Raw genomic sequence first — 22,657 nt, 5'->3', positions numbered from 1 at the left:
TGCATTAATTTTATTGCTCCATTATCGCTACAATTAAGTGTGGTCACCTTTCCCTACAGAAGCTGCACAGCAAGAAGGGTGATGCTGGCCAGGAACCCACATCCCAGAGACTACAATTGCTTGAAAAACAGACTTACCATCTGGAGCAGGAGCAGGAGCAGGTGCAGGAGCAGGAGGTCTACCAGCTGATTGCAGTGAAATGTAAGGCTGAAAAATATCTGTTGAGTAAAAGTAAGAGTTAAAAAACAAGAAAATGAATAGTTTAGAAATGGTTACAGTTGAAAGGAAAGTCTATTAAAATGTTAACGATTTCTAACAGAAAGAAAGGAAAAAAGCATTTGGTTATTACAAAAAGAAAGAAAGGGAAGAAAGGAGAAGGAAGGAAGGAAGAAAGTTTGGAAGGAAGTTGGGAAGGAAGGAAGGAAGGAAGGGAGGGAGGGAGGGAGAGAGAAAGAGAGAAAGAAATTAAAAATAAGTTAGAAATGAAAAAATTCAATAATCAAACACCCACTCACCTCAAGCACTCCCCAAAACCAAAAAGTCCAAGCAACCAAGCATCCAAACCCAAACTAAAACCAAAATAACCCACAAGCTAATAGGGACCAATAGAAAAATCATTCCAGTAATAATTTTAATCCCTGTTATATTGCTAAAAACTAATATTAGCTTTCTCCATCCCCTTTCTCTTCTTTAAAATGTATCACAACATTTCTGTTTGCACTACTTTAATGCTCCATTCTGTTTACAATTAATTGTTGCTGTATTTGCCTACAGAAGCTGCACAGCATGAAGGGAGATGCTGGCTAGGAGCCCACGTCCCAGTGACAATAATTGCCTAAGAAGCAGACTCACCAGCAGGAGCGGGAACAGTAGTGGCAGGTGTATGTGGTGCTTTGGGTGCAACGTCAACCCGAAAAATATCTGTTCAGAGATAGCAAATTTCCTTCAGAGGAGGTAAATTTTAAAAAGCAAGGAAATGCACAGAACTGAAATGGTTATGCTTGCAAGAGAAGATGATTTAAAACTGTTAATGGTATATAACATTTTTAAAGGAAGAAATATTTGGCAAAAGAAAAGGTAGAAAATAAGAAAAAAAAAAAAAAAGAAAATCAAAAACCAAACACCCACCCACTACTGCTACTCCACAAAACTAAAAAATCTTACCAAACAACCAAGAAAAAAACCCCCCAAAAATCGCAAAGCAAATGGGGACCAATAGAAAAAAAACACAGTAATAATTTTAATCCCTGTGTTAACTTTCAGCACCACCATTCTCTGCTGATAGATGTGTCAGAATGTTTCTGTTGGGACTAGTTTTAATGCTGCAGCATGTTGACAATTAAGGGTTGTTGTATTTGCCTACAGAAGCTGTGCAGCATGAAGGGAGATGCTGGCTAGGGACCCACATCCCAGTGACTGCAATTGCTTGACAAGCAGACTTACCATCACTTGGAGGACCAGGAGGTGCAGCAGCTGCTTTGGGCACAAAGAGAGGTCGAAAAGAGTCTGTTCAGGGAAAGTAAATTTCCTTTAGAGAGTTTACTTTTTCATAAGTAAAATTGAAAAAAAGCAAGGAAATGAACAGAACGGAAGTTATTATGGTCGCAAGGAAAGGCTATTACAGAAATGTTAATGGTTTATAACCAAAAGAAGTGAAAAAACCTTTGGAAAGAAAATGGAAGGAAAGGAAAGGAAGAAAGGGAAGGGAAGGCTGGAAGGTAGGAAGGACAGGGATGAAAAGGGAGGAAAAGGAGGAAAAGGAGGAAAGGGAGGGAGGAAAGGGAGGGAAGAAAGGGAGGGAGGGAAGGGGAAGGGAGGGAGGGAAGGGAGGGAAGGGAGGGAAGGGGAAGGAAGGGAGGAAGGAAGGGAGGAAGGGAGGGAGGAAAGGGAGGGAAGAAAGGGAGGGAGGGAAGGGGAAGGGAGGGAGGGAAGGGAGGGAAGGGAGGGAAGGGGAAGGAAGGGAGGAAGGAAGGGAGGAAGGAAGGGAGGAAGGGAGGGAGGAAGGGAGGGAGGAAGGGAGGGAGGGAGGGAGGAAGGGAGGGAGGGAGGGAGGGAGGGAGGGAGGGAGGGAGGGAGGGAGGGAGGGAGGGAGGGAGGAAGGGAGGAAGGGAGGAAGGGAGGGAGGGAGGGAGGGAGGGAGGGAGGGAGGGAGGGAGGGAGGGAGGAAGGAAGGAAGGAAGGAAGGAAGGAAGGAAGGAAGGAAGGAAGGAAGGAAGGAAGGAAGGAAGGAAGGAAGGAAGGAAGGAAGGAAGGAAGGAAGGAAGGAAGGAAGGAAGGAAGGAAGGAAGGAAGGAAGGAAGGAAGGAAGGAAGGAAGGAAGGAAGGAAGGAAGGAAGGAAGGAAGGAAGGAAGGAAGGAAGGAAGGAAGGAAGGAAGGGAGGGAGGGAGGGAGGGAGGAAGGAAAGAAGGGAGGGAGGGAAGGAGGGAGGGAGGGAGGGAGGGAGGGAGGGAGGGAGGGAGGAAAAAATGAGAATAAAAAATAATCAAATACGAAACACATACCCACCCACCACCAACACACCCCAAAACAAAAAAAAATCCAACCTTCCAAGAATCCAAAGCCAAATTAAAATCTAGAATATCGAAGCAAATAGGGACCAATAGAAAAAAATATAACAGCATTCATTTTAATCCCTGTGTTTTAATCCCTGGTTAGCTTCCACCATCCTCTTTCTCTTCTGAAAAATGGCTCAGAATGCTTCTGTTTGCACTGGTTTTATTGCTCCATTATGCTGACATGTAAGTATTGCTGTATTTGCCTACAGAAGCTGGGCAGCATGAAGGGAGATGCTGGCTAGGGACCCACATCCAAGCGACTGCAATTGCTTGAAAAGGAGACTTACCATCACTGTCACGAGCAGGTGCAGGAGGTGCTCTGGCTAGCTGGTGTCCAATTCGACCCCAAAAAGATTCTATGCAGAGAAAGTAATTTTCAGTCTAAAAACTGTTTTCATTTTAAGAAACAAGGAAATGCACAGCACTGAAATGGTTCTGGTGGCAAGGAAAGGCCCTTACAAATATTGGTTTATAACATAAAGGAAGGAAAAATATTTGGTTAAAAAAACCTAAGAAATAAAGAAATTTGAAATATTAAAAAAAAAAAAAAAAAAAAAAAACAACCATAAAGAAAACACACACATACCCACCACTATCACTTCCCAAAACCAAAAAACTCCAACCAACCAAGCTATCAAACCCAAACTAAAACCTAATATGTCCAAGCAAATGGAGACCATTAGGAGAAAAAAAAAGCTTTTAGTTGTAATTTTAATCCCTGTGTTAGCTTTCACTATCCTCTTTCTCTTCTGAGAAAATTTCATAACTTTGCTGTTAGCACCAGTTTTACTGCTTCATAATGTTTGCAATTAAGTATTGCTGTATTTGCCTACAGAAGCTGTGCAGCATGAAGGGAGATGCTGCCTAGGAACCCACATCCCAGTGACTGCAATTGCTTGACAAGCAGACTTACCATCATGAGCATGAGCAGGTGCAGGAGGTGCATGAGTTGCTTGGGATGAAACAGGAAGCCAAAAAGAGTCTGTTCAGAGAAAGTAAAATTACTTCAGAGGAGGTAAATTTTAAAAAGCAAGGAAATGCAGAGCACTGAAAGGGTAATGGTTGCAAGAAATGGCTATCTTAAAATTTTAGCAGTAGTGTTATTGCTCCATTGTGTTTACAATGAAGTATTGTTGTATTTCCCTGCAGAAGCTGTGCAGCATGAAGGGAGATGCTGGCTCTGAGCCCACATCCAAATGCCTATGATTGCTTGACAAGCAGACTTACCATCAGGAGCAGGAATACGAGGTGTACCAGTTTCTTGGGGTTCAATACGACGCTGAAATGAGTCTGTTCAGAGAAAGTTAATTTTCCTCAGTATCTCAGGTTATCATGTAAGATGGAACCCAGAGGTATACATTCTATTACCATCTATGTCAGTTGTTAAGAGAAATGGGGCAGTATTCTTTATCCTCTCCATGACTCATCCCTGACTACTCCCTCCAGGGGCCTGTGTCGGCCAAATGGGCCATCAAGTCCTCACTGCATCACCCATGAAATTACATCATCCCATTGTGAGATGCTCTGCCCAATGGGGAGAAGCAAGCATTCCAGCCTGGATATCATCTGACAATTGGAATACCAGAACAACCTTACCTACCGGATTTCCAGAGGACAAGAGCTACATAACCACCTCTGGATTATCAGAGGAAGACCGGACCCTTCTACAGGATCACTACTTCAAAAGAACCACATCTATCACTTCAGCAGGACTGCAGTCACCATTTAATCAGACTGCTACCACCATCCTGACCAAAAGGGTGTCAGGTTGTATCCTGACTCTTTAGGCCAGTGTTTTCTGCCTTTATTTTAATTGCCCTATTAAATTGTAGATCTGACTTGGAATCTCGCACTGGTTATTTTCAAACTGGTAGGTACATAGCACAAGCTACCGGCTGATTGGGGTTCAAAGTGACGCCAAAAAGATTCTGTTCAGAGAAAGTAAATTTAATTCAGAGGAAGTCATTTTTTAAAAAATGGAATGCAAGGAAATGCCTTAAGTATTGTTGAATTTGCCTACAGAAGCTCTGCAGAAGCATGAAGGGAGATGCTGACTCTGAACCCACGTCCCAGTGACTGCAATTGCTTGAAAAGCAGACTTACCATCATAAGGAGAAGGAGGAGCAGTGGGTTTACCGGCTGCTCGGAGTGAAAAAAGAGGCTGAAAAGAACCTGTTCACAGAAAGGAAATGTACTTCAGAGAAGGTTAATTTTAAAAAACAAAGAAATGCACAGAACTGAAATGGCTATGGTTGAAAGGAAAGACAATTACTAAAAGTTAATGGTTGATAACATAATGAAAGGAAGAAGTCTTCAGTTAAAAAAATAAGGAAATATAAAGAAAAAAATAAAAGAAAAAAATCAAGACCAAACACCCACCCACCCCCACCACTCCCCAAAACCAAAAAATTCAACCAGCCAAGCAACCAAAACCAAAATAAAATCAAAAATATCAATAAAAGCAAATAGGGACCAATAGAAAAAAAACGTTACAGTAGTAATTTTAATTCCTGTGATAGCTTTCACCATCCCCTTTCTCTTCTGAAAAAAAGTATCACAACATTTCTGTTTGCACTGGTTTTATTGCTGCATTACATTTAAAATCTAGGATTGTTGTATTTTCCTACAGAAGCTGTTCAGCATGAAGGGAGATGCTGCCTAGAAACCTACAACCAAGAGACTATAATTGCTTGAAAAGCAGACTTACCAGCAGGAGCAGGAGTAGGAGCAGGAGGTGCACTGGCTGCTTGGGGTGAAATGAGAGGCTGAAAAATATCTGTTCAGAAAAGTAAGTATTAAACACCAAGCAAATACATAGAACTGAAATGATTATTTTTGAAAGGAAAGTCTATTACAAAAAGGTTAATGATTTATAACAGAAGGGAAGGAAAAACCCTTTGTTTATTAAAAAAAAAATCAAAAAAACCACGAAGTAAATAAAAGAAGTAGTGAAAGAAAAATATCAAAAATCAAACACCCACCCACTCATGACGACTGCTCCACAAAACCAAAAATAACCCAACCAAACAAGAAACAAGCAGGTAAATCCAGATTAATATAAAAAATATCTAAGCAAAATAAGGACTCATTTAGAAAAAAACCCCTTCACTGGTAATTTTAATCCCTTCGCTAGCTTTCAACATCCCCTTTCTCTTCTGAAGACTATCTTCTAATGTTGCTCTTTGTGTTAATTTTATTGCTCCATTATCATTACAATTAGGTGTTGTCACCTTTTCCTACAGATGCTGCACAGCATGAAGGAAGATGCTGCCTAGCAACCCACATCTGAGTGACTGTAATTGCTTGAAAAACAGATTTACCATCAGAATGAGGAGCAGGAGCAGGTGCAGGTGCAGGTGCATGTGCAGGAGGAGCAGGATGTCTACCAGCTGCTTGGGGTGAAATATGAGGCTGAAAAATATCTGTTGAGTAAAGGTAAGTTTTAAAAACCAAGGAAATGCACAGATTGGAAATGGTTATGGTTGAAAGGAATGGCTGTTACAAAATGTTAATGGTTTACAACAGAAAGAAAGGAAAAACCCTTTTGTTATTAAAAAAAAGGAAAGAAAACAATTAAAAGATGTAATGAAAGGAAAAAATCAAAAAGCAAACACCCACACACCCATCTCAACCACTCCCCAATACCAAAAAAGTACAAGCAACCAAGCATCCAAACTCAAACTAAAAAAAAAAAAAAAAAAACAAACAAAAAAAAAAAAAAAAACCAAAAAAAGAAAACAAACCCCACAAGGAAATAGGGGCCAATAAAAGAAAACAACCCAGTAATAATTTAAATCCCTGTCTTAGCTTTCACCATCTCCTTTCTCTCCTTTAAAAAGTATCACATAATTTCTGTTTGCACTATTTTAATGCTCCATTATGTTTACAATCAAATGCTGTTTTATTTGCCTACAGAAGCTGTGCAGCATGAAGGGAGATGCTGCCTAGGAGCCACATCCCAGTGACAGTAATGCTTGAAAAGGAGACTTACCATCAGGAGCAGGAGCAGCAGGTGCAGGAGGAGCAGGAGGTGGTGATCCAGTTGCTTTGGGTTCAAAGTGAACTTGCAAAGATTCTGTTCAGAGGAAGTAAATTTTAAAAAGCAAGGAAATGCATGGAACTGAAGGGGGTATGGTTGCAAAGAAAGACCATTACAGAAATGTTAATGGTTTCTAACAGAAAGAAGGAAAAAAGAGAAACAAAAGAAAAGAAAAGAAAAGAAAAGAAAAGAAAAGAAAAGAAAAGAAAAGAAAAGAAAAGAAAAGAAAAGATAATAACAAAAATAAAAAACTGTAAAATAAAACATCCACCCAACCACCACCACTACTACCCAATAACAAAAGCTTCAACCAACCAAACCCAGACTAAAACCAAAAATATCTAAGCAAATTGGGGCCAATAGAAAGAAAAATAAGCCTAGTAATTCTAATCCCTGTGTTTTCTTTCTCCATCCCCTTTCTCTTCTGAAAAGTCACAGATCATTTTTGTTAGCGCTAGTTTTATTGCTCCATTATGTTTAATATCAAGTAGTTGTATTTTCCTATGGAAGCTGAGCAGCATGAAGGATGATGCTGTCTGGAAAGCCACATCTAAGAAACTGTAAGTTCTTGATAAGCAGACTTACCATCAGGAGCAGAAGGAGCAGCAGCAGGAGGAGGTGAACCAGCTGCTTCGGGTGCAAAGTCAACTTGCAAGGCTTCTGTTCAGAGAAAGTAAATGTTAGAAAGCAAGGAAATGGACAGAACTGAAGGAGTTTATGGTTGCAAGGAAAGGCTATTACAGAAATGTTAATGATTTATAACAGAAAGAAAGGAAAATCCTTTGGTAAAAAAAAGGAAAGAAAGGAAAAGAGAAAGAAAAATAAAGAAAGAGAAGGAAAGACAGAAAAAAAAAAAGGAAAGAGAGACAGAAAGAGAGAAAGAGAGAAAGAAAGATAATATTAAAAAATCCCAAAACTAACACCCACCCACCCACCACCACCACTCCCCAAAACCAAAAAAACAATCCAACCAATCAAGGAACAAAGCCGAACTAAATCCAAAAACCCACAATCAAATAGCGACCAATAGAACAAAAACATACAGTAGTAATTTCAATGCCTGTGTTAGCTTTCACCATCCACTTTCTCGTATGAAAAATGTCTCAGAATGTTTCTCTTTGCACTAATTGTATTGCTCTCCATTATCATTACAATTAAGTGTTGTTGCATTGTCCTACAGAGGCTGTGCAGCTTGAAGGGAGATGCTGCCTGGGAACCCACATCCCAGTGACTGTAATTGCCTGAAAAGCAGACTTACCATCAGCAGCAGGAGTAAGAGGCTCAACAGCTAAGGGTTCAAAGTGAATCTTTGAAGATTCTCTTCCTGATGTTAATGCTGTAACTTTGGAAGCTGCCAGTGAGTAGAGATCCATAAAATGTCTAGGCACGTGCTTTAAATAAAAGTAGAAGGAATCATTAGTGCTAGGCAAGCTACACTTAAATGCCAAATAGCACACATCCAAATTTTTCACAAAAGACAGAACTTTTTTTTAGCAAAGAGATCAAATACAGTTTGTAAGCCAGGCAGAATGTCAGTCCCAGGACTTAAACTCAAAAACATCTAACACTGGATTTTCTATTTTTTCTAGAATATTGAATATTAAGATCTTTGAGGAGCAGGGAATGAGTCGACACCCTAGTTAGAAGATCCTTTGATGAGATGTTTTCAAGCATGCAGCACAACACTGAGCTCTTGATACAATTTTTTTCATTTTATTTAAACACAAGACTCACTGCAGGTTCAATTTCTGTTCACAAAAAATTGCCACACAGTTTCAGGCTAATGTTCACACTTCCAAGATGAGTCAATTTACTAATCTTTCCACTCCACAGCAAAAAAAGTAACTTGGCAGTAACAAAAGAAAGATCACAAACCTACAGACCTCTGAAAACAGTCTGATTGCACTATAACTGGAAAAATGTAACTATTTCTATGTATGCAGCGGAAGAATGTCCCAGTTTTGTTATATTGATTGGATTGATGATAAAGTTAGCATGACAAGAGAGCACAGATGATTTGGCAGTACCGGTAACTTTGTATCTGTCCCAAGTAGTCTCAACTAATTGCTGAAATTATTGGTCTTCTTTACAATGGTTAATCACATTTTACTTGTTATAATTTTTCCCTTCAGATAGTATGACACTGGTCTTTTGAATGTAAACCTGTGATACAGACAAAAATCAGCTTGGTACCACAAACAGGGATTTACAAAGATTTTTGTAGTTTTTTCCTTTCCTTGGTTTCACTTTGCTGATTTTCAGAAAAGATGTTAACACAGCTAAAATCAATCAGGTTATTTCATTGCGGTTTCTAGGAAACAGCAGTGGCAAACTAACCCATATCACATCTTTTGTCATCAGAAACAATCTCCAAAATGTCTTGGTGGTGTGGTTCTAGTCCTAAAAGAGGATTCTTGTAGATTATAAGGCCTTTAATTGAAATGTGCTCATCACAGACTAACTAAGGCAGTTCTAGAGGATGTGCCTGCAAACAACTCCACTGTCTTTAATGACAAGCCTTCCTAAAGTGATTCCTAACTCTTTACCTCACTCAAGATTACAGGATTGCCCTTAATACAGTTTGGCATAGAGTAAAACTAAAATCCATTAGGTGACCTCTTTCTATAAAAGGCAAACTTTGTAATAAAACCTCAATCATGAGCTTGGAAAGGAATCAAACAGGAACTAGAGATGAGGGCAGAGGAAAGAGAGAGGGAAAAGGGGGAAAGAGAGATGGGGAAAGGGAGAAAGAGGAAAAGGGATAGAGAAAAGGAAGCTCATGGTGACACAGACTGTGAACCATTGGTGCTGTTTGTGTATGTCCTGAGTTACCAAGTGCACCTGAGGCTGCCAGGTGAACAAGAACTTTACAATTCTGCCCCACCAGCGAGCTCCCCAGCACATACTCTACTATGTTAGTTATACCACAAGCACTTTGTGCAAATATGAAATGCAACGTTTTGTGTTTCTGATTCTCTTCCAGAGAGAAAGAGGGAACAGGCTGCAGATGCTTCTGCAATCATTGTGAGGTCACATAGAATGGGAGTTGGGATGGGATAAAAAAAAAAAAAAAAAAAAAAAGAAGAAGCAGCATCCACTACCAAATTAGAAAAGCAGGATTTAAAAGCTGGTGATTGCTACAGTGCCTCCTGTGAAAAGATGCCATCCATGGAACCTTTTGTGCAGCTCTAAAATGGATCATCACTGTACTGTACTGGGGAAACATTTGTAATTCTACCCCCTGACGGAAAAGTTCATCTGTGCTAATTAAGCTTCACAGGACTCTCAAGGCATTACATATTCCATATTTCCATCTTTTAGTGTGGAAACACGATAATGCACACATAATTTATAACTTCATCAGGCATGTACGCAAGCAAGAGAGAACAGTGAGAATTCTCTAGCTTAGAATCTGTCTTTCTTGAATGTTTGATTTTGTGACCCTGATACTGCAATTATATACTGCATTAGAACAGAAAATCCACAATAAATTGGAAGGCATTACTGCAGAAATTTACATGTTGTATGCAATACTTACTTTGTCTAAGATCTTTGCAATTTACTTGATTACCTGCTCTCTCTCTAATTCAGACAGAGAAGTACAATGAAAGAAATATGTTCTCACTCTGCCTTTTGTTCTCTCATTGGGTAAAAAAAATCTGTCTTGGCACTTATATATTCTGCACAGCTATAAAGACTAATGGATAGTTTCTGCAGAAGAGATCAAACTTAAAAACAATGAGGAGGCATTGCACTGAATCTATGTTCAGAGATGAAAATATGGCATGTTTTCTGTTAATTTCTCTTTTTTTCCCACTCATTGTTTTGTCCTAACAAAATTAGTATTTTGAAATGTGCGAGTCTTTAAACCCATATGAGCAAAATAGCTTCTATATTTAAACATTCTAAATAGCAGTTTCTTTTAAATGAGGAATGCTCAAAACCCCACAATTGATTCTAGAACTGTGGGTTGAAAAAAATCTGATACTGACCAAGAAGGAGGATGAAAATCTTGTCTTTATTGTTTGGTTGGTTTTGTTTGTTTGTGGGGATCTTACTTGGTTTTAGTTTTGTTTGCGTTTCTTTTTTTTAATTAGTCTTGTGTATATTAGTGGGAAAAAAGAGAGGGAGATAGAAGAATATTAATTTTCAGGTACATATACTTCTGCCATGTTTGTATTCCCATCAGTTATTTAATGCTGTAACTGCAAAACTAAAAGTTACCATCATCTCTGAAATACCATGTGCAAGAGTATACATGGAAATTGTCTTTCAACTGCTGACTGCAGTAGTTTTGAAGCTTTTTGCTCTCCACATGCTCAGAGCAGTCTATCTGCCCGTTGTGTCTCAGATGCCAAAAATGAAAGAAAATTTAAAAAAGAAAAAAATTAAACAGGATTGGCTTTAGACTCTAACCGGGAATGCCATAGCCTCTGGCCTGTCCCTCACTGCTTCCTCTGAAAGGGTCTCCAGCTGCAGGCTGGGGAGCGGCGTGGCTGCTGCAGCACCTGGTGCCACGGCCTGCTCTCTGGCCTAAAGAGAAAAAACCCCAGCATCAGTGGGAATTCTCCTTCAGACACACCAGCTGGGATGAACTGGGTCCCCTTGAGCCCATTGAGTGGACTTGCATTGATCCGTGGACCTAACATCCATGAATAAAGAACAACTGATTGAATTTTCATCTCTAATTCACAGTGCTGGGTAAGAATGCTACCAAAACAAAAAGACCCTTGCCCTGGTCAGAAAAGAGAAAGGCCAAGGACATGGCACATATGTATTATTGTAAAAACACGGCAGTTGCTGCTTGACATTCACTTCCGAAGTTTGAAAGCAGCCAGTATGAAGATGGTGGTGGCACAAAGGAAATTTTCTATCAGCACGGTTTGCTGTAGGTGAAACATACACTTTAGGTTTTGTCACGTTCCATGAACATTAAAGGAAAAAGAAAAGATATCTGAAAATATAATTAGCAACAGTTTTGGTGAACGCAGAAACTAAAATAGAGAATCCCATGTTGCTAGGAATTAAAGATGTAGTAAGGGAAATCGACACTCCAAGGTAAGGAAAACACTTCTTTTGCTCTATGCTGCTCTAGATTAAAAACAGTTACGAAACCATCTGCCATTAGAGCTAGAGTTGAAAACAGTCCTTTCTCCTAAATAATTAATAGGTACATCTTTATTGGACCTTCAAATAGTCCTATACCAGGGCACAATTGTACAAGTCAGAGAGAAAACTTGAGATTACTATTAAGTTTAAAATATGGTTTTAAAAAATACCATGGAAGTTTCTAACCACAGATTATGATTTCCTGCCTTTTCTTTTCCTGTTTATGATGCTTCATAGGTTAAAATAGCAGACACAAAGCCAAATGTTTTACGGCCACCAAGTATGTGACCTCTCATTATTCAGCAGAGGGTTAACACCGTAACAATTGCCAATTTTTCGTGTGTTCCATTAGTCTTCACTTGTTAACCAGAAATAATGTTCAGTGAGGGAAGGAAAGTGAATTTTGTCATAACTTCTACATTTAGAACAAGTTGTGTGTGTACTACAAACTTGCATTTTATTTCACTGTGGTTTTTTATGATGGAAGAAGTTGAGGGGGGAAACTTCAACACTAAGGGAAGGAAGTTGCTTTGCAGCAACTTGTCTCTTCCCCCGCGAATAAGCAGTTGTAAGGCTTTGGCATGTTTGGAAACACAAATCAGAGGGAATACTTCAAATTCTTACCTCATTCAGGACGGCCTCCACAGCTTTCGTATGATTAATGATCAACTCTTTGTCTCTATTACAAAAGAAAAAACAAAGCAAAACAACAAAACAACGGAGTAACTTTATGGAACTGAAACTCTATCAATGTAGAAATTAATGTTCTGCTACTTTATGGCTGTCATGTCTTGTAAAATAATTGCTGATTATTATAACAGTTATAAACTGTTGATTATATAACAGTTATAAAGTGTTACGATTTTCCCTCTTTTTCATATCTCCAATGCAAGCCCTAAAAATAGTTAATGTACACTATTTGGTGCATTTCCATATGAAAGATGCTTCTGTTGAGGATAAGCAATTCAAATAGATGTAATTATAGGCCTATCAATGAACAACTATCATGGCTTGGATACAGAGATCATAAAAAGTCTCTAGCAGGATGATATTATATTCTTGTATTGGAAAACACAGACAGATTCTGTTTATTTAATCTGCCTTGTTTGTATGTTCCAAAAGGAGAAAAAACCCCTATTTGTTGTGAAGAGTTGCTATAATAATGAAGGGAAGGGTAGCTTGCTTTGTTGATATTCAGCTGCTTTACACAGGGAAAAAAATGCCAGTTTTAAAGTCACTTCACGTTAAAATAACCTTTACTGGATCTGTGTATGGCCACAAGGAATGCTCTTTACTGTAAATGCCCAGAATAGTTTGGGGCAGGATGAAAACGGAAAGCTTTCTAGAACAAATCCTTCTGTAGGTGACGCCTGCTTGGATCAAATCATACTAAATAACATTCGGTATTATTTGATCATCTTAATTAGGTTGTTAAACATTTAGTTGAGGCCTATACGAATTGCATTCATTCCCTGGTGCATAAAACCCTTAAAGGTTCTCAGATGTTGTTCTTCAGAGGTTGAATGATCCCAGGTATGATGGGAAGTTTTAATTAACTAAAATTTTTTTAGATCCTAGCCGTGGAACAACAATATTCATAATAGATATTTCATACTAGGATAAGTATTAGAAAACAAAGTCTTCAAAGATTTATTTTTTCATATGGTGTAAAAATAGCTTAGTAATAACCTCCTTCAAGTCAAAGGGGCTCCTTTTGACTACCAATCTTTTCAAGACCAGTGCCTGAGCCTTTCCTTTTACTCTAGGTTGTCTTGTAGTGGTGTGGGGATTAGGGCTAAATCCAAAACTACCTGAAATCAGCAGGAAGAACTATCTTGTACCACAGGCAAGGCTAGGTCCAAAATGGGTTTCAGTCCCTTTGGTGGCAAAGACCTGTCCCTTAGATGATGCTTGTGTATTTACTATAAATAAATTGTATCTGTCTACAACAAGATGGTGTGGAAACACAGAGAACAAGCAATCATTTCTTAAATAAGCAGAACTTTAAGGATCTGCCAAAGAGATGTTGTCAGAGCAGTAAGATAGCACAGGTATTTTGTTTGCCAGTTATTTCAGCATCCAGAATTTGAAGAACTATTATGGGATAACTGCATAAAATGTATGACCTAGTATTTTGAACTAACACTTTTCGTTTTAGAAGACTATCCCTGAATTTAAAAATAAAAGAGACAGAAGTCCTTTTCTCTTCTAACCTTATACTGTCCAGGGCTAAAAGCCTGCCCATGGAAGTAGGAACTGAAATTTTTATTCATTTTAAGTGACATCCCCCAGGCCCCAGGGCTCACTTTACTCCCTGTTTGAGGGCAAGTTCTGCCTCCTCGAGAGTCTCCCGCAGCTGCTGCTGGTCCTGCTCTGTGCCTTTCAGGAGTCTCTTCTGGTGATCCAGATCTTGGTCTCTGCTCCTCAGCTCCTCCATTGCATTAGAGAGGCTCTGCCAGCAGACAGAGAGCAGAGTTACTCTTTAGCCCAAATAAACTTCACTTTATGCCATTGGCTACTGACCAACGTGGAAGACAAATTGATTGCAAAGTAGATTTGGACAACTGCATACTAAGGTTTTATGAATTTCCTAGCAAAAGAATTACTGACTCAGAACCCCCCTAGTTTTTAGTATATTTGCTATGTATAAGTGTATTTTAGAAAACAAAATTATTGTAGGCAAAAAAACCCAAAACAAACCTCCATTGAAAAGTTTTTTCTTAAGTTGTTAAAAATAAAACATAGATAGCTTAAAAAAAAATTTAAAAAGGAGTCTTTGAAGTGTTTTCTCAGTAGCCTAAAATTCCAGCAGACTGAGTAGTGTGTGTGTATTTACTCCTGTTACTTTATTTACACAAGGACTGCACTATTTGGCTTATTTAACAAAAGGTAAAACTCGGGTGACTGTTCCAGAAGAATAATCTTACCATCAGAGATACATTGGAGACTTGGCTTCTTTCTGTGTCGATATGTGGGCATGATTCCAGTATACTACTCAGCTCCTGAAGCCGTCGCTGGTGCTCTTGTAAAAGCAATCTTGCCTCCTGCTCACGCTGCAAAGCATTATCTAACTCCTCCTGCAAATTGTCTTGGTTGATTTTCTGGAAAGAGAAACAAGCTGGGCCTGATTCTGTAACTATATTCAGTGGTTTCCCTACCACTGAGTGAGTTCCACTTGCAAACATACCAAATTCTAAAACAGATGCATGCTTAGGATTAGTCTTGAAGTTCTTTTAACATGAAGACAGATTACTGAACAGTAAGATGGCAGACCAGTTAATCACTGTGTTTTTTGTAAAGAGCATTCATGTAAAGTCTTGGCATTCATTATTCTATTCAAATTAGCACCCTAGGGTGCAAAACCTCAATATGTAGGAGGAAAAATATGCAGATCAATGTTCAAAATTTTAGTGAATAGCTTATTGACCCTTTTAAACTCCTTTGTGGACTGTTCTTGTCCTCCAAAACTGTTCCAGGAAAAAGAAGTAATTCTTCAAGGGAAGTCATCATCTGCATTTCAACTACAATCTAAAATGTCATAATTTTCCTCTAACTGTCCCAAAACACTAAGGGAATAAAACCTGTTGAGAAGAGAACTGAAGATGATCAGATATTTTTGAGTAAAAAAATAAAAATCCATTTTACTAGCTAGGAACAGGAAGGACAATGGGTGAGACGTCATCTAGCAGATATTCTCTGCTTGGAAGTGTTTGGATTAGGACACACTGACAGGTTCTACCAACTAGGCTTCAGGTTAGGGAACCCACAGCATTTCAGTAACTCCATCAGCAACAGCAAAGGACTCAGGGGATTTTGTGCATTTGTGCTACTGAGAATGTAGGAAAAGGCTTTTTTTTCCCCTGACATAAAGTTACTTCTTCAGGGAAACAGACCCACTAAAATTTGTATTGTATTTATTATAACATGCATCAACATCCATACAGAGTTTAAACTGCTATATTTATATTTCATCAACTTCTCATGAACATTCGTATTGAACACCCTGACTTTATTCCAGCTGACTTTACTCTGTTGAAGTGAAATCTTCTTTTAGGATACATAAGTCATCACATCAACATTTCCAAAAAATGGGAGAACCTGGACTGCTGAAGACCAAACTGCAATTTATACAGGACACCTCCTTCTACAAATCAAAAGGAAACTCCAGTGGAAAAGGGGTCTTTCTAAATACATCTGTCTTCTAGTTTAGTGACATTTACAAGGCAAGGTTTCTGGAAAATTCTGTTGAAAGTAAATAAATTCTATGTTTTCCAAAAGGACATAAATCAAAAAATGTGTAGAAAGGAGAATCTCTTTTAAGCAAGAGAGCCTCCAAATCAAATGCACTTACATGCTGAAGTTCATTTGATTGCTCTTGCAGCCTGTGGGCTTTTTCAGCATCTTTTCGCATCTCATTGCAACTCCACTGGCATTCTGCAAGCTGCAGGTGCAGTGAGTGGGACTCTACCTCTGCTGCATGAAGCCTTCGTGAAAATTCAAATATTTCTTGCTGCAAGATTGCTATGTTTCTCTGTCAGCATACAAAAACAAGTTGATGGGCTATAAAATCTGCTATTTTAGCAATAAAAGAAATCATATTTATGACCCAAGAAAATGAAGACAAAACATAATTTTTTCCTCCATCTCTAAAAGACATACACAAGGGCAAAAGTTTGAACCTGTCACCTACCAACCCTACCAAGGGCTACTGCAAATTCTGTTTACAAAGAAGTACTATTTTCACCTAAAGTCTACTATAAAAGATTATTGGAGAAAGAGTTTATCCTTTCATTTTGGTTTAAGGGAAGAAGGCTATCTTTACTGAAAAAGGATGGTAGACATGAGAAAGTAGAAAACCATAATAAAACATTTCCATCAAGCCAAAAGCAAATTTGTTCTTATAAGCTAATACAGATCTGATAGAACTTGAAAAAAACCCTTTTACTTGGATACACTAAACCTCCTCCAAAAATTCTTTGTCAATAAAAGAAAAGACCTATTTACACCCTAATGTGTGACAAATCAACTTCTGAGTGTCCATATAGGGGTACTTCATTGTCATGGACTCATCACCAGCCTGAAACAAAATAAATGGTGCTTTCCAGGGAGCTTCTCTGTTGCTTCTGTAAACCTTCTGTTTCCATGAAGGAGGACTGTAAATCTGCTTACTGTGCTGGGCAGTCTGTCATACAATCCAGCTTCCAGGGCCTGGGCATTTACTCTGCGGAGCCCACGAGCCAGCCTCTGTATCAGGGAGTCCCTCTCCAGGTAAGCTCTGCACCCACAAGGTTTCCCTTGAACTGTCTCCATCAGTATGCTCAGGTTGTCCATCAGTTTTGCAAAGCAGTTCCTGGCTGCCCTGATAAGGGAGTGTCCAGAAAGCCAGGAGCATGCATCTTTAAGAAACAACAACAAAAAAGAAACATCAAGCAGTTTATTAGTTCCCATTTCTTGTAATATCATGTTCTTTTGCATTTATACAGGATGGAACCTGTAAATATTCTGAAACACAGAATACTGATTCTGAAACACTGTTCAAACTTTGCTTTTAAAGGATATGAATGAAAATTACTGAGAACAGCATGATCAAAGAAGAAAGTGCCTGAAACTGAATCTAAGCACATTTGATTCAAAAACAACTTTTATACCAACTTAGTGTTTAGCCTTCTGGAAAATGCATCACCTTGTCTTTCTCCTGCTATTTCCCTTTATTCACATAAATTATCCCTCTTCTAATATCCTTGTCTTCTGTGACAAAATTGTGGGGATTCTGGAACTAGAGATTAATAAAGAACCAGGGATGGCAGCAATGCAGATGAACCAAGGGAGCCTGTATCAGTTCTCACTGTAAATAAACTCCAGAAACACTTTCCAGCCTTCTGCTTCCATGGCTATATACAATGAAAGGATAAAATATCCTATCAGTTGTTAAAGAAAATGAATCTGTTCCAACAGTACAGAGATGTGATCATTCAGAGAATGCAGAAGAGGTTTACCATTTTACCCTGCAATAAAATTACTCCTTCAGGGAAAGAGCCCCACTAAAATTTGTATTGACTAGCTCAGGATATAACCTCGCATCAAAGGTGTCTATCATAATATTCAGAAATATCTCTTCAGAGCTATGATCCAGAATGGTTTAGATAAAATCATCAAAATGGAAGTGATATGACCACCCTGACTTTTTTATTTTTTTGATAGATTTCTGCTACAACAATATACTGTTAGAATTACCTTGTTTGCTGAGAACATCGTCTAGTTCAGAGATGGAACTGACTATTGCAGTATAGAGGTTAGAGCTAGTCAACCAGTCAAGTGCTTCAATACAGTCAACTCCTTCCTCTTCAAAACCTGGGAAACAGAATTGCAGCTAGCAGGATAAGTGAATCACTAGGATATGGCACACTGCTACCTCCAGCTCTTTCAGAAATTAACCAAAAATAAGCATATAAACAACAAATTAGTCAGGACAATTTAGACCGTTTTAAGCATGCTTCCAGAAGTACTAAAAAACAAAAAAAGTAGATGAACCTTCTAATGTGGAAAACATTTTTGATACCATTTATCCTTGCAGAGGGAAGTATAAACTGGTCTGGCAACAGAAAGGGGCAAGTAGATATAATCTCTGAAGAAAATTTCGAAATCCCATGCTAATATTTCACCTGAATCAGAAAGCAATTTTTGTGGGTCTTAGTAGTAAATAAATATTCAAAATTATTAAAATAAGAGGAGGAAATACCTTTTCTAGGGGAAAAAAAAAAAAAAAAGGTGACAGTTAATAATTCAGGAACATTGCAAGATATTTGCCACAGAGAAGATGCTGTAGCACCTAGTTCTGAAATCCATAACACAAATATCAAAAATATCAGACAGTGTTGAGCTCATGTGCATAATTGCAATTTTACCTGTAATGCTTAACACATGACTAGGCATTTCCTCGTAGAATGAAATATGTTTGTCAAGCAACGTAAAAATTATAAATCCATAAATAATTTGTACAAATGTCATGAAATATATCTTTATGCCCCAGCAATAATAATAATAATCTTGCTTTTGTTTTTATTCCCTAACCATGTAATTTGACCTAAGAATATTTCACTTACGTGACACATGCCTGCCTCTGGATTCTCCCACACAAACTTGAATTCCAGTGCATCCTCTGGAGGCATCTGTCCAGACCAAAAAGGTACAAGAATATCGGGCCAGAGCCCTCAGCCTGTTAGCAGCCAGAACTGCAATCACAGCTCTTCGGAAGACATAAACCAGGTGCTTGGCTCTTCTCTGCCTCAGCCTGCCTTCGCCTTGGCTGTTTTCCACGTTAGTAGGGAGAGCATAAAGGAGGCTGATGATCTTCTGGTTCAATAATTTGTGGTGGTTCACCTGCTCCTGGAGAATGTCTCTTTGGCAAGACACAGCGCACAGTCTGCCGTAGAGAGGACACAGGGCCCCTGACAGCAGTGCACAGGCTGCCAGCAGGGAGGAGCGTGCCTTGTGAGCATTTGATAATGTATTTGTCATGGAACTGTTTTCATGGGCCTGTTTCTCGCAGGTTTGTTCAAGGCCATACAGATTTTGCCTGGTTTTCTGCACTGTTTCTTCACATTTCTGCAACAGAAACAAACCAAACAAAACCGGAAGAAATATTAACTAGATAGTTTTTGCCTCGACAAGAGCAAAAAGAAAATTCTTCGTTTTGCCATTCAAATGATGCATTAAAGGAGTCAAAAATTCTTAGTAATGATGGTGATGAAAGTATTTCTTCTAGAAAACAATTACAGAATCAGATATATGAAACCACAGCAATGGTAGGGGGGAAACTGACATGATCATCAACTGCAAATTGGACTCCTGATTTCTAACAACATTCAGCAATATGGTGACAGCTCACAGAAGGTCCAACGCTGCTTGTCTGCCCACAATACAGTTCGATGAGTTGACTTAACAATAGTAGTAACATCCTCCAATTTCAGAGAGAGCACTGCTCTACCAAGCAGAAAGCCAGTGTAAGTGAGAGGAAAAAGGTAAGAAGGCTGGAACATGAGACTAGACAGATTAAATTTTTCAGCATGCAAAGACTTCCAGCCCTGAAATCTGCATCAACTACAGCATTATTCTGTGAAGTAAGTTGCAGCAACTCACAAATAACAAGGGACATCTATTTCCTTTATTCACAAGACTTTTAATTGAAACTGGTGTGAAGGAATATGATGGTAAAGACAGCAAATGGTGGTTGTGGAATAATGGGTAACATTTTGGATTGCAGGATTGCAAATAACTCATCTAACAAGCAGTGAGAGTTTCACACTTTAAAACCACTTCTCACTGTAGTATCACTAAAGCAGAGTCATTACCACTGTTCTTAGGATCAGTACATATGCAATTAAATTTATCCACAGGTAACACCACATTACTGTTACTCCATACAATCTCTGCAAATGATGATGCTGAAAAAGTAGCTGCTGCCCTCAGAAATCCTTAAAAAAAGGAAATTCGATCTTACAGCTATAGCATTCTCAGAAAAAAAATACTACCCACTGTAGATGAAAGCAGGCTTCTCATGACAAATGCTTCAAAAAAGTTATTTATTTCTTATTTTAAATGATGTTAATATTAGCACAGTGATGGGTTGGTTTGTTGTTTGGGCTTTTTTTAACTTTAAAAATATACTTAAATTCCCAAATGACCTTAAACTGCTAAGGGGCTTAAACGACTGAAAAAATCAATTAAATGGTACAAGAAAAAAAAAAAAAAAATTAGAAGTTCCCAGCACTATACCTGGGCTCTTGCATGAACTTCTGCAAGGATATTTGAGTACTGCTCTTCAAGATATTGCTTTTCTTTCTGCCAGCAATGTTCCTGTGCTTTTAACTGCTCAGACATTTTCTCAAAAGCATCCTCCTGCTTCTGCTGAAGTTCCTTCAGAGTGTCAGCCTTGTGCTTGCAAATATATTCTAGGTGAGATATCTGTGTGACAAGCATTTAAGAAGAAATTATTGTTTACCGTTTCACTTTGAGTCACGCACAGACTATTCCAGCATAAAATCTAAACTGTAATTTCTTCAAAATTTTCATTAAAACTAAATAAAACCCTTTTCATAGCAGATGAATTACTTGGTTCTCCAAACAAAACTGAAATATATTTTGAAACAAAAGATTTTATTTGGTTTCGGTTCTGCCATCCTTTTACCACCTTGTAGATATTCGTCACCTTCTTTGTAGGAAACCTGAGCCAGACACTTCAAACTTGTTTTTTAAACAACTCTGTTAAATTTTAGTCCATTAGTAAATTAGGAATCCAAGTATATACTTTAGAAATGTGAAATGATTGCACACAAGAAATCAAAACAGCATTTAATTTTTTGTTTTGCTTGGGGTTTTTTTGGGGGAGTTGTTGGTGTTTTTTTTGTTGTTGTTTGGTTAGTTTTTTTGTTTGGGAGGGTTTTTTTTGCTTTTTTTTTTTTTTTTTTTGGTTGAAAAGCCAAGACTTTCCAGATTATTATTAAGTTTTTAAACAAGTCCAGGGAATTCTAGCATAGAGAATGTTTTCCTTACAAATAGCTCATGAGTTTATGATGTGTTTTCAACAAGCATGAAGGGATACACTCTTGTGGTTTAACACTTCACCCCCCATGCAAATTAAATAGAGGCATGAACCAAGCCAACAATGATCTCCAAATGCACACACCTGCACTTTGTTACTAGAAAGCATCAGCAAGACACATCCAGATAGATCACTCTGAGCTGTAGGAAAAAAGGTTTTGTGCAACACAGTCTAAAATCCCAGAAAAGCTGCTAAGTACATGAGAAGAGCCCTAGAGACCTCCCAAGCAGTCTCAGTAACAAGGCTTAATTAAAATGCAAGAACAGGGAGGCACAAACCCCAGAAACACTGCCAACAATATCCATCTCCTTCCCTTCCCATGTCTTTCCTTCTCCCTTTCCTCTTCTACTTCAAAAGAGAAATAAACCAGAAAACAAAGTCAAACCCTGAAGAGTGGCTTAGCTACTCTCAGCTTAGTCTCTGGACCCAGCTGACCTATTTTAAAAGGGTTTTATTTTTCCTAAAACCACAGGGTTTTCTGGCAAGAAAGGCCACATAAGCTCACTTGCATTCATATCACTCAGAAATGTACAGCTCCTCCTGCACACAAATACTGACATGTTTTAGAATAGGTATTTCCATTGTGTTTCTGAATAAAAATGTCAGAATCCGAAAGTTGCAATTAAACAGAAAACCCCACACTGGCATTCTTTCAAATAGCACATCTGAATCATAAACACATAATTTAAAGATGGTATTCCTGGAGAAAGTGTATTTTGCTATGGATTATGGTAAAACAAAGACTTGCTTTATGACTGTAAATGACTACATTCTGTGAATTTCTTCATCAGTAAGATGAATTTATTATCTTTTAATGAGGTCCCTGTGGCTGGTATCAGACAATCCTTTCAGAATGTCCTGCACAGAAAGTGGAGCTGAGAGACTTGATGCACACTCCAGTCACATCTACATGCTCACAGCAGCAGCATCAAGCTGAGCAGTGGACCAGCCATAATTAACGGTGTTCATTTGTTAATGTCCAAATCCTCTTGGGGGGATGAATATCACTCCTTTTTCTCCTTTTTAACGAGCCTGCAGTGTGCACAAATGTCACTGAGCTCCGCAGAGGCAGCTGATGCCTGGGGACACTCACCCTCTCCTTAGCCTTGTGGAAGTTCAAGATCAGGGCTTCAACATTCTCATGCAAGAGAGCACAAAGCTCTGTCCAAGGTAACTCTTCCAGGGCGACCTCTGAATGTTTGGCAAGCACATGGGCGTTTGCCATGCTCTGGTATAAGTTTAGGAGGATGGACACATCCCTCTGGAACACAAAGAAGAATTCGTTGCTGTAGCTGGGCAATGTTCAAATCAAAAGAGATGCATCACATGTGCAGTAGCAGTGCTGCATGCAG

The 22,657-nt window shown here is 38.7% G+C and overlaps 2 protein-coding genes across 2 annotated transcripts in view; both read right to left on the bottom strand.

Annotated features, from left to right (window-relative positions):
- Positions 1-22,657, bottom strand: part of LOC137467702 (uncharacterized) — a 271,260-nt gene that overhangs the window by 32,594 nt on the left and 216,009 nt on the right. The window lies entirely within an intron of this gene.
- LOC137467695 (coiled-coil domain-containing protein 171-like) lies at positions 7,750-22,604 on the bottom strand. The gene is made up of 11 exons (XM_068179131.1): positions 22,399-22,604; positions 20,480-20,668; positions 18,808-19,309; positions 17,939-18,055; positions 16,874-17,100; positions 16,056-16,235; positions 14,632-14,805; positions 14,011-14,156; positions 12,329-12,383; positions 11,012-11,128; positions 7,750-7,986 (listed from the first exon to the last, which is right to left on the bottom strand). Exons 1-11 carry the CDS (start codon positions 22,528-22,530, stop codon positions 7,750-7,752), a joined length of 2,076 nt encoding a protein of 691 aa, XP_068035232.1. The 5' UTR covers positions 22,531-22,604.

This window comes from Anomalospiza imberbis, unplaced genomic scaffold, assembly GCF_031753505.1.
Source record: "Anomalospiza imberbis isolate Cuckoo-Finch-1a 21T00152 unplaced genomic scaffold, ASM3175350v1 scaffold_76, whole genome shotgun sequence".
In the NCBI taxonomy this organism is placed as follows: domain Eukaryota; kingdom Metazoa; phylum Chordata; class Aves; order Passeriformes; family Viduidae; genus Anomalospiza; species Anomalospiza imberbis.
The sequence above is the reverse complement of the archived record's forward strand: the minus strand, read 5'-3'. Positions and strand labels throughout refer to the sequence as shown.

Bases quoted from the DNA above. Each gene is read 5' to 3' on its own strand.
- LOC137467695 (XM_068179131.1), bottom strand. From the start codon at position 22,530: ATGGCAAACGCCCATGTGCTTGCCAAACATTCAGAGGTCGCCCTGGAA. The intron at 20,669-22,398 runs GTGAGTGTCCCC...CTTGTCACACAG, and splicing joins TCCACAAGGCTAAGGAGAGG to ATATCTCACCTAGAATATAT. The intron at 11,129-12,328 runs GTAAGAATTTGA...TTTTCTCTTTAG, and splicing joins TGGAGGCCGTCCTGAATGAG to GCCAGAGAGCAGGCCGTGGC.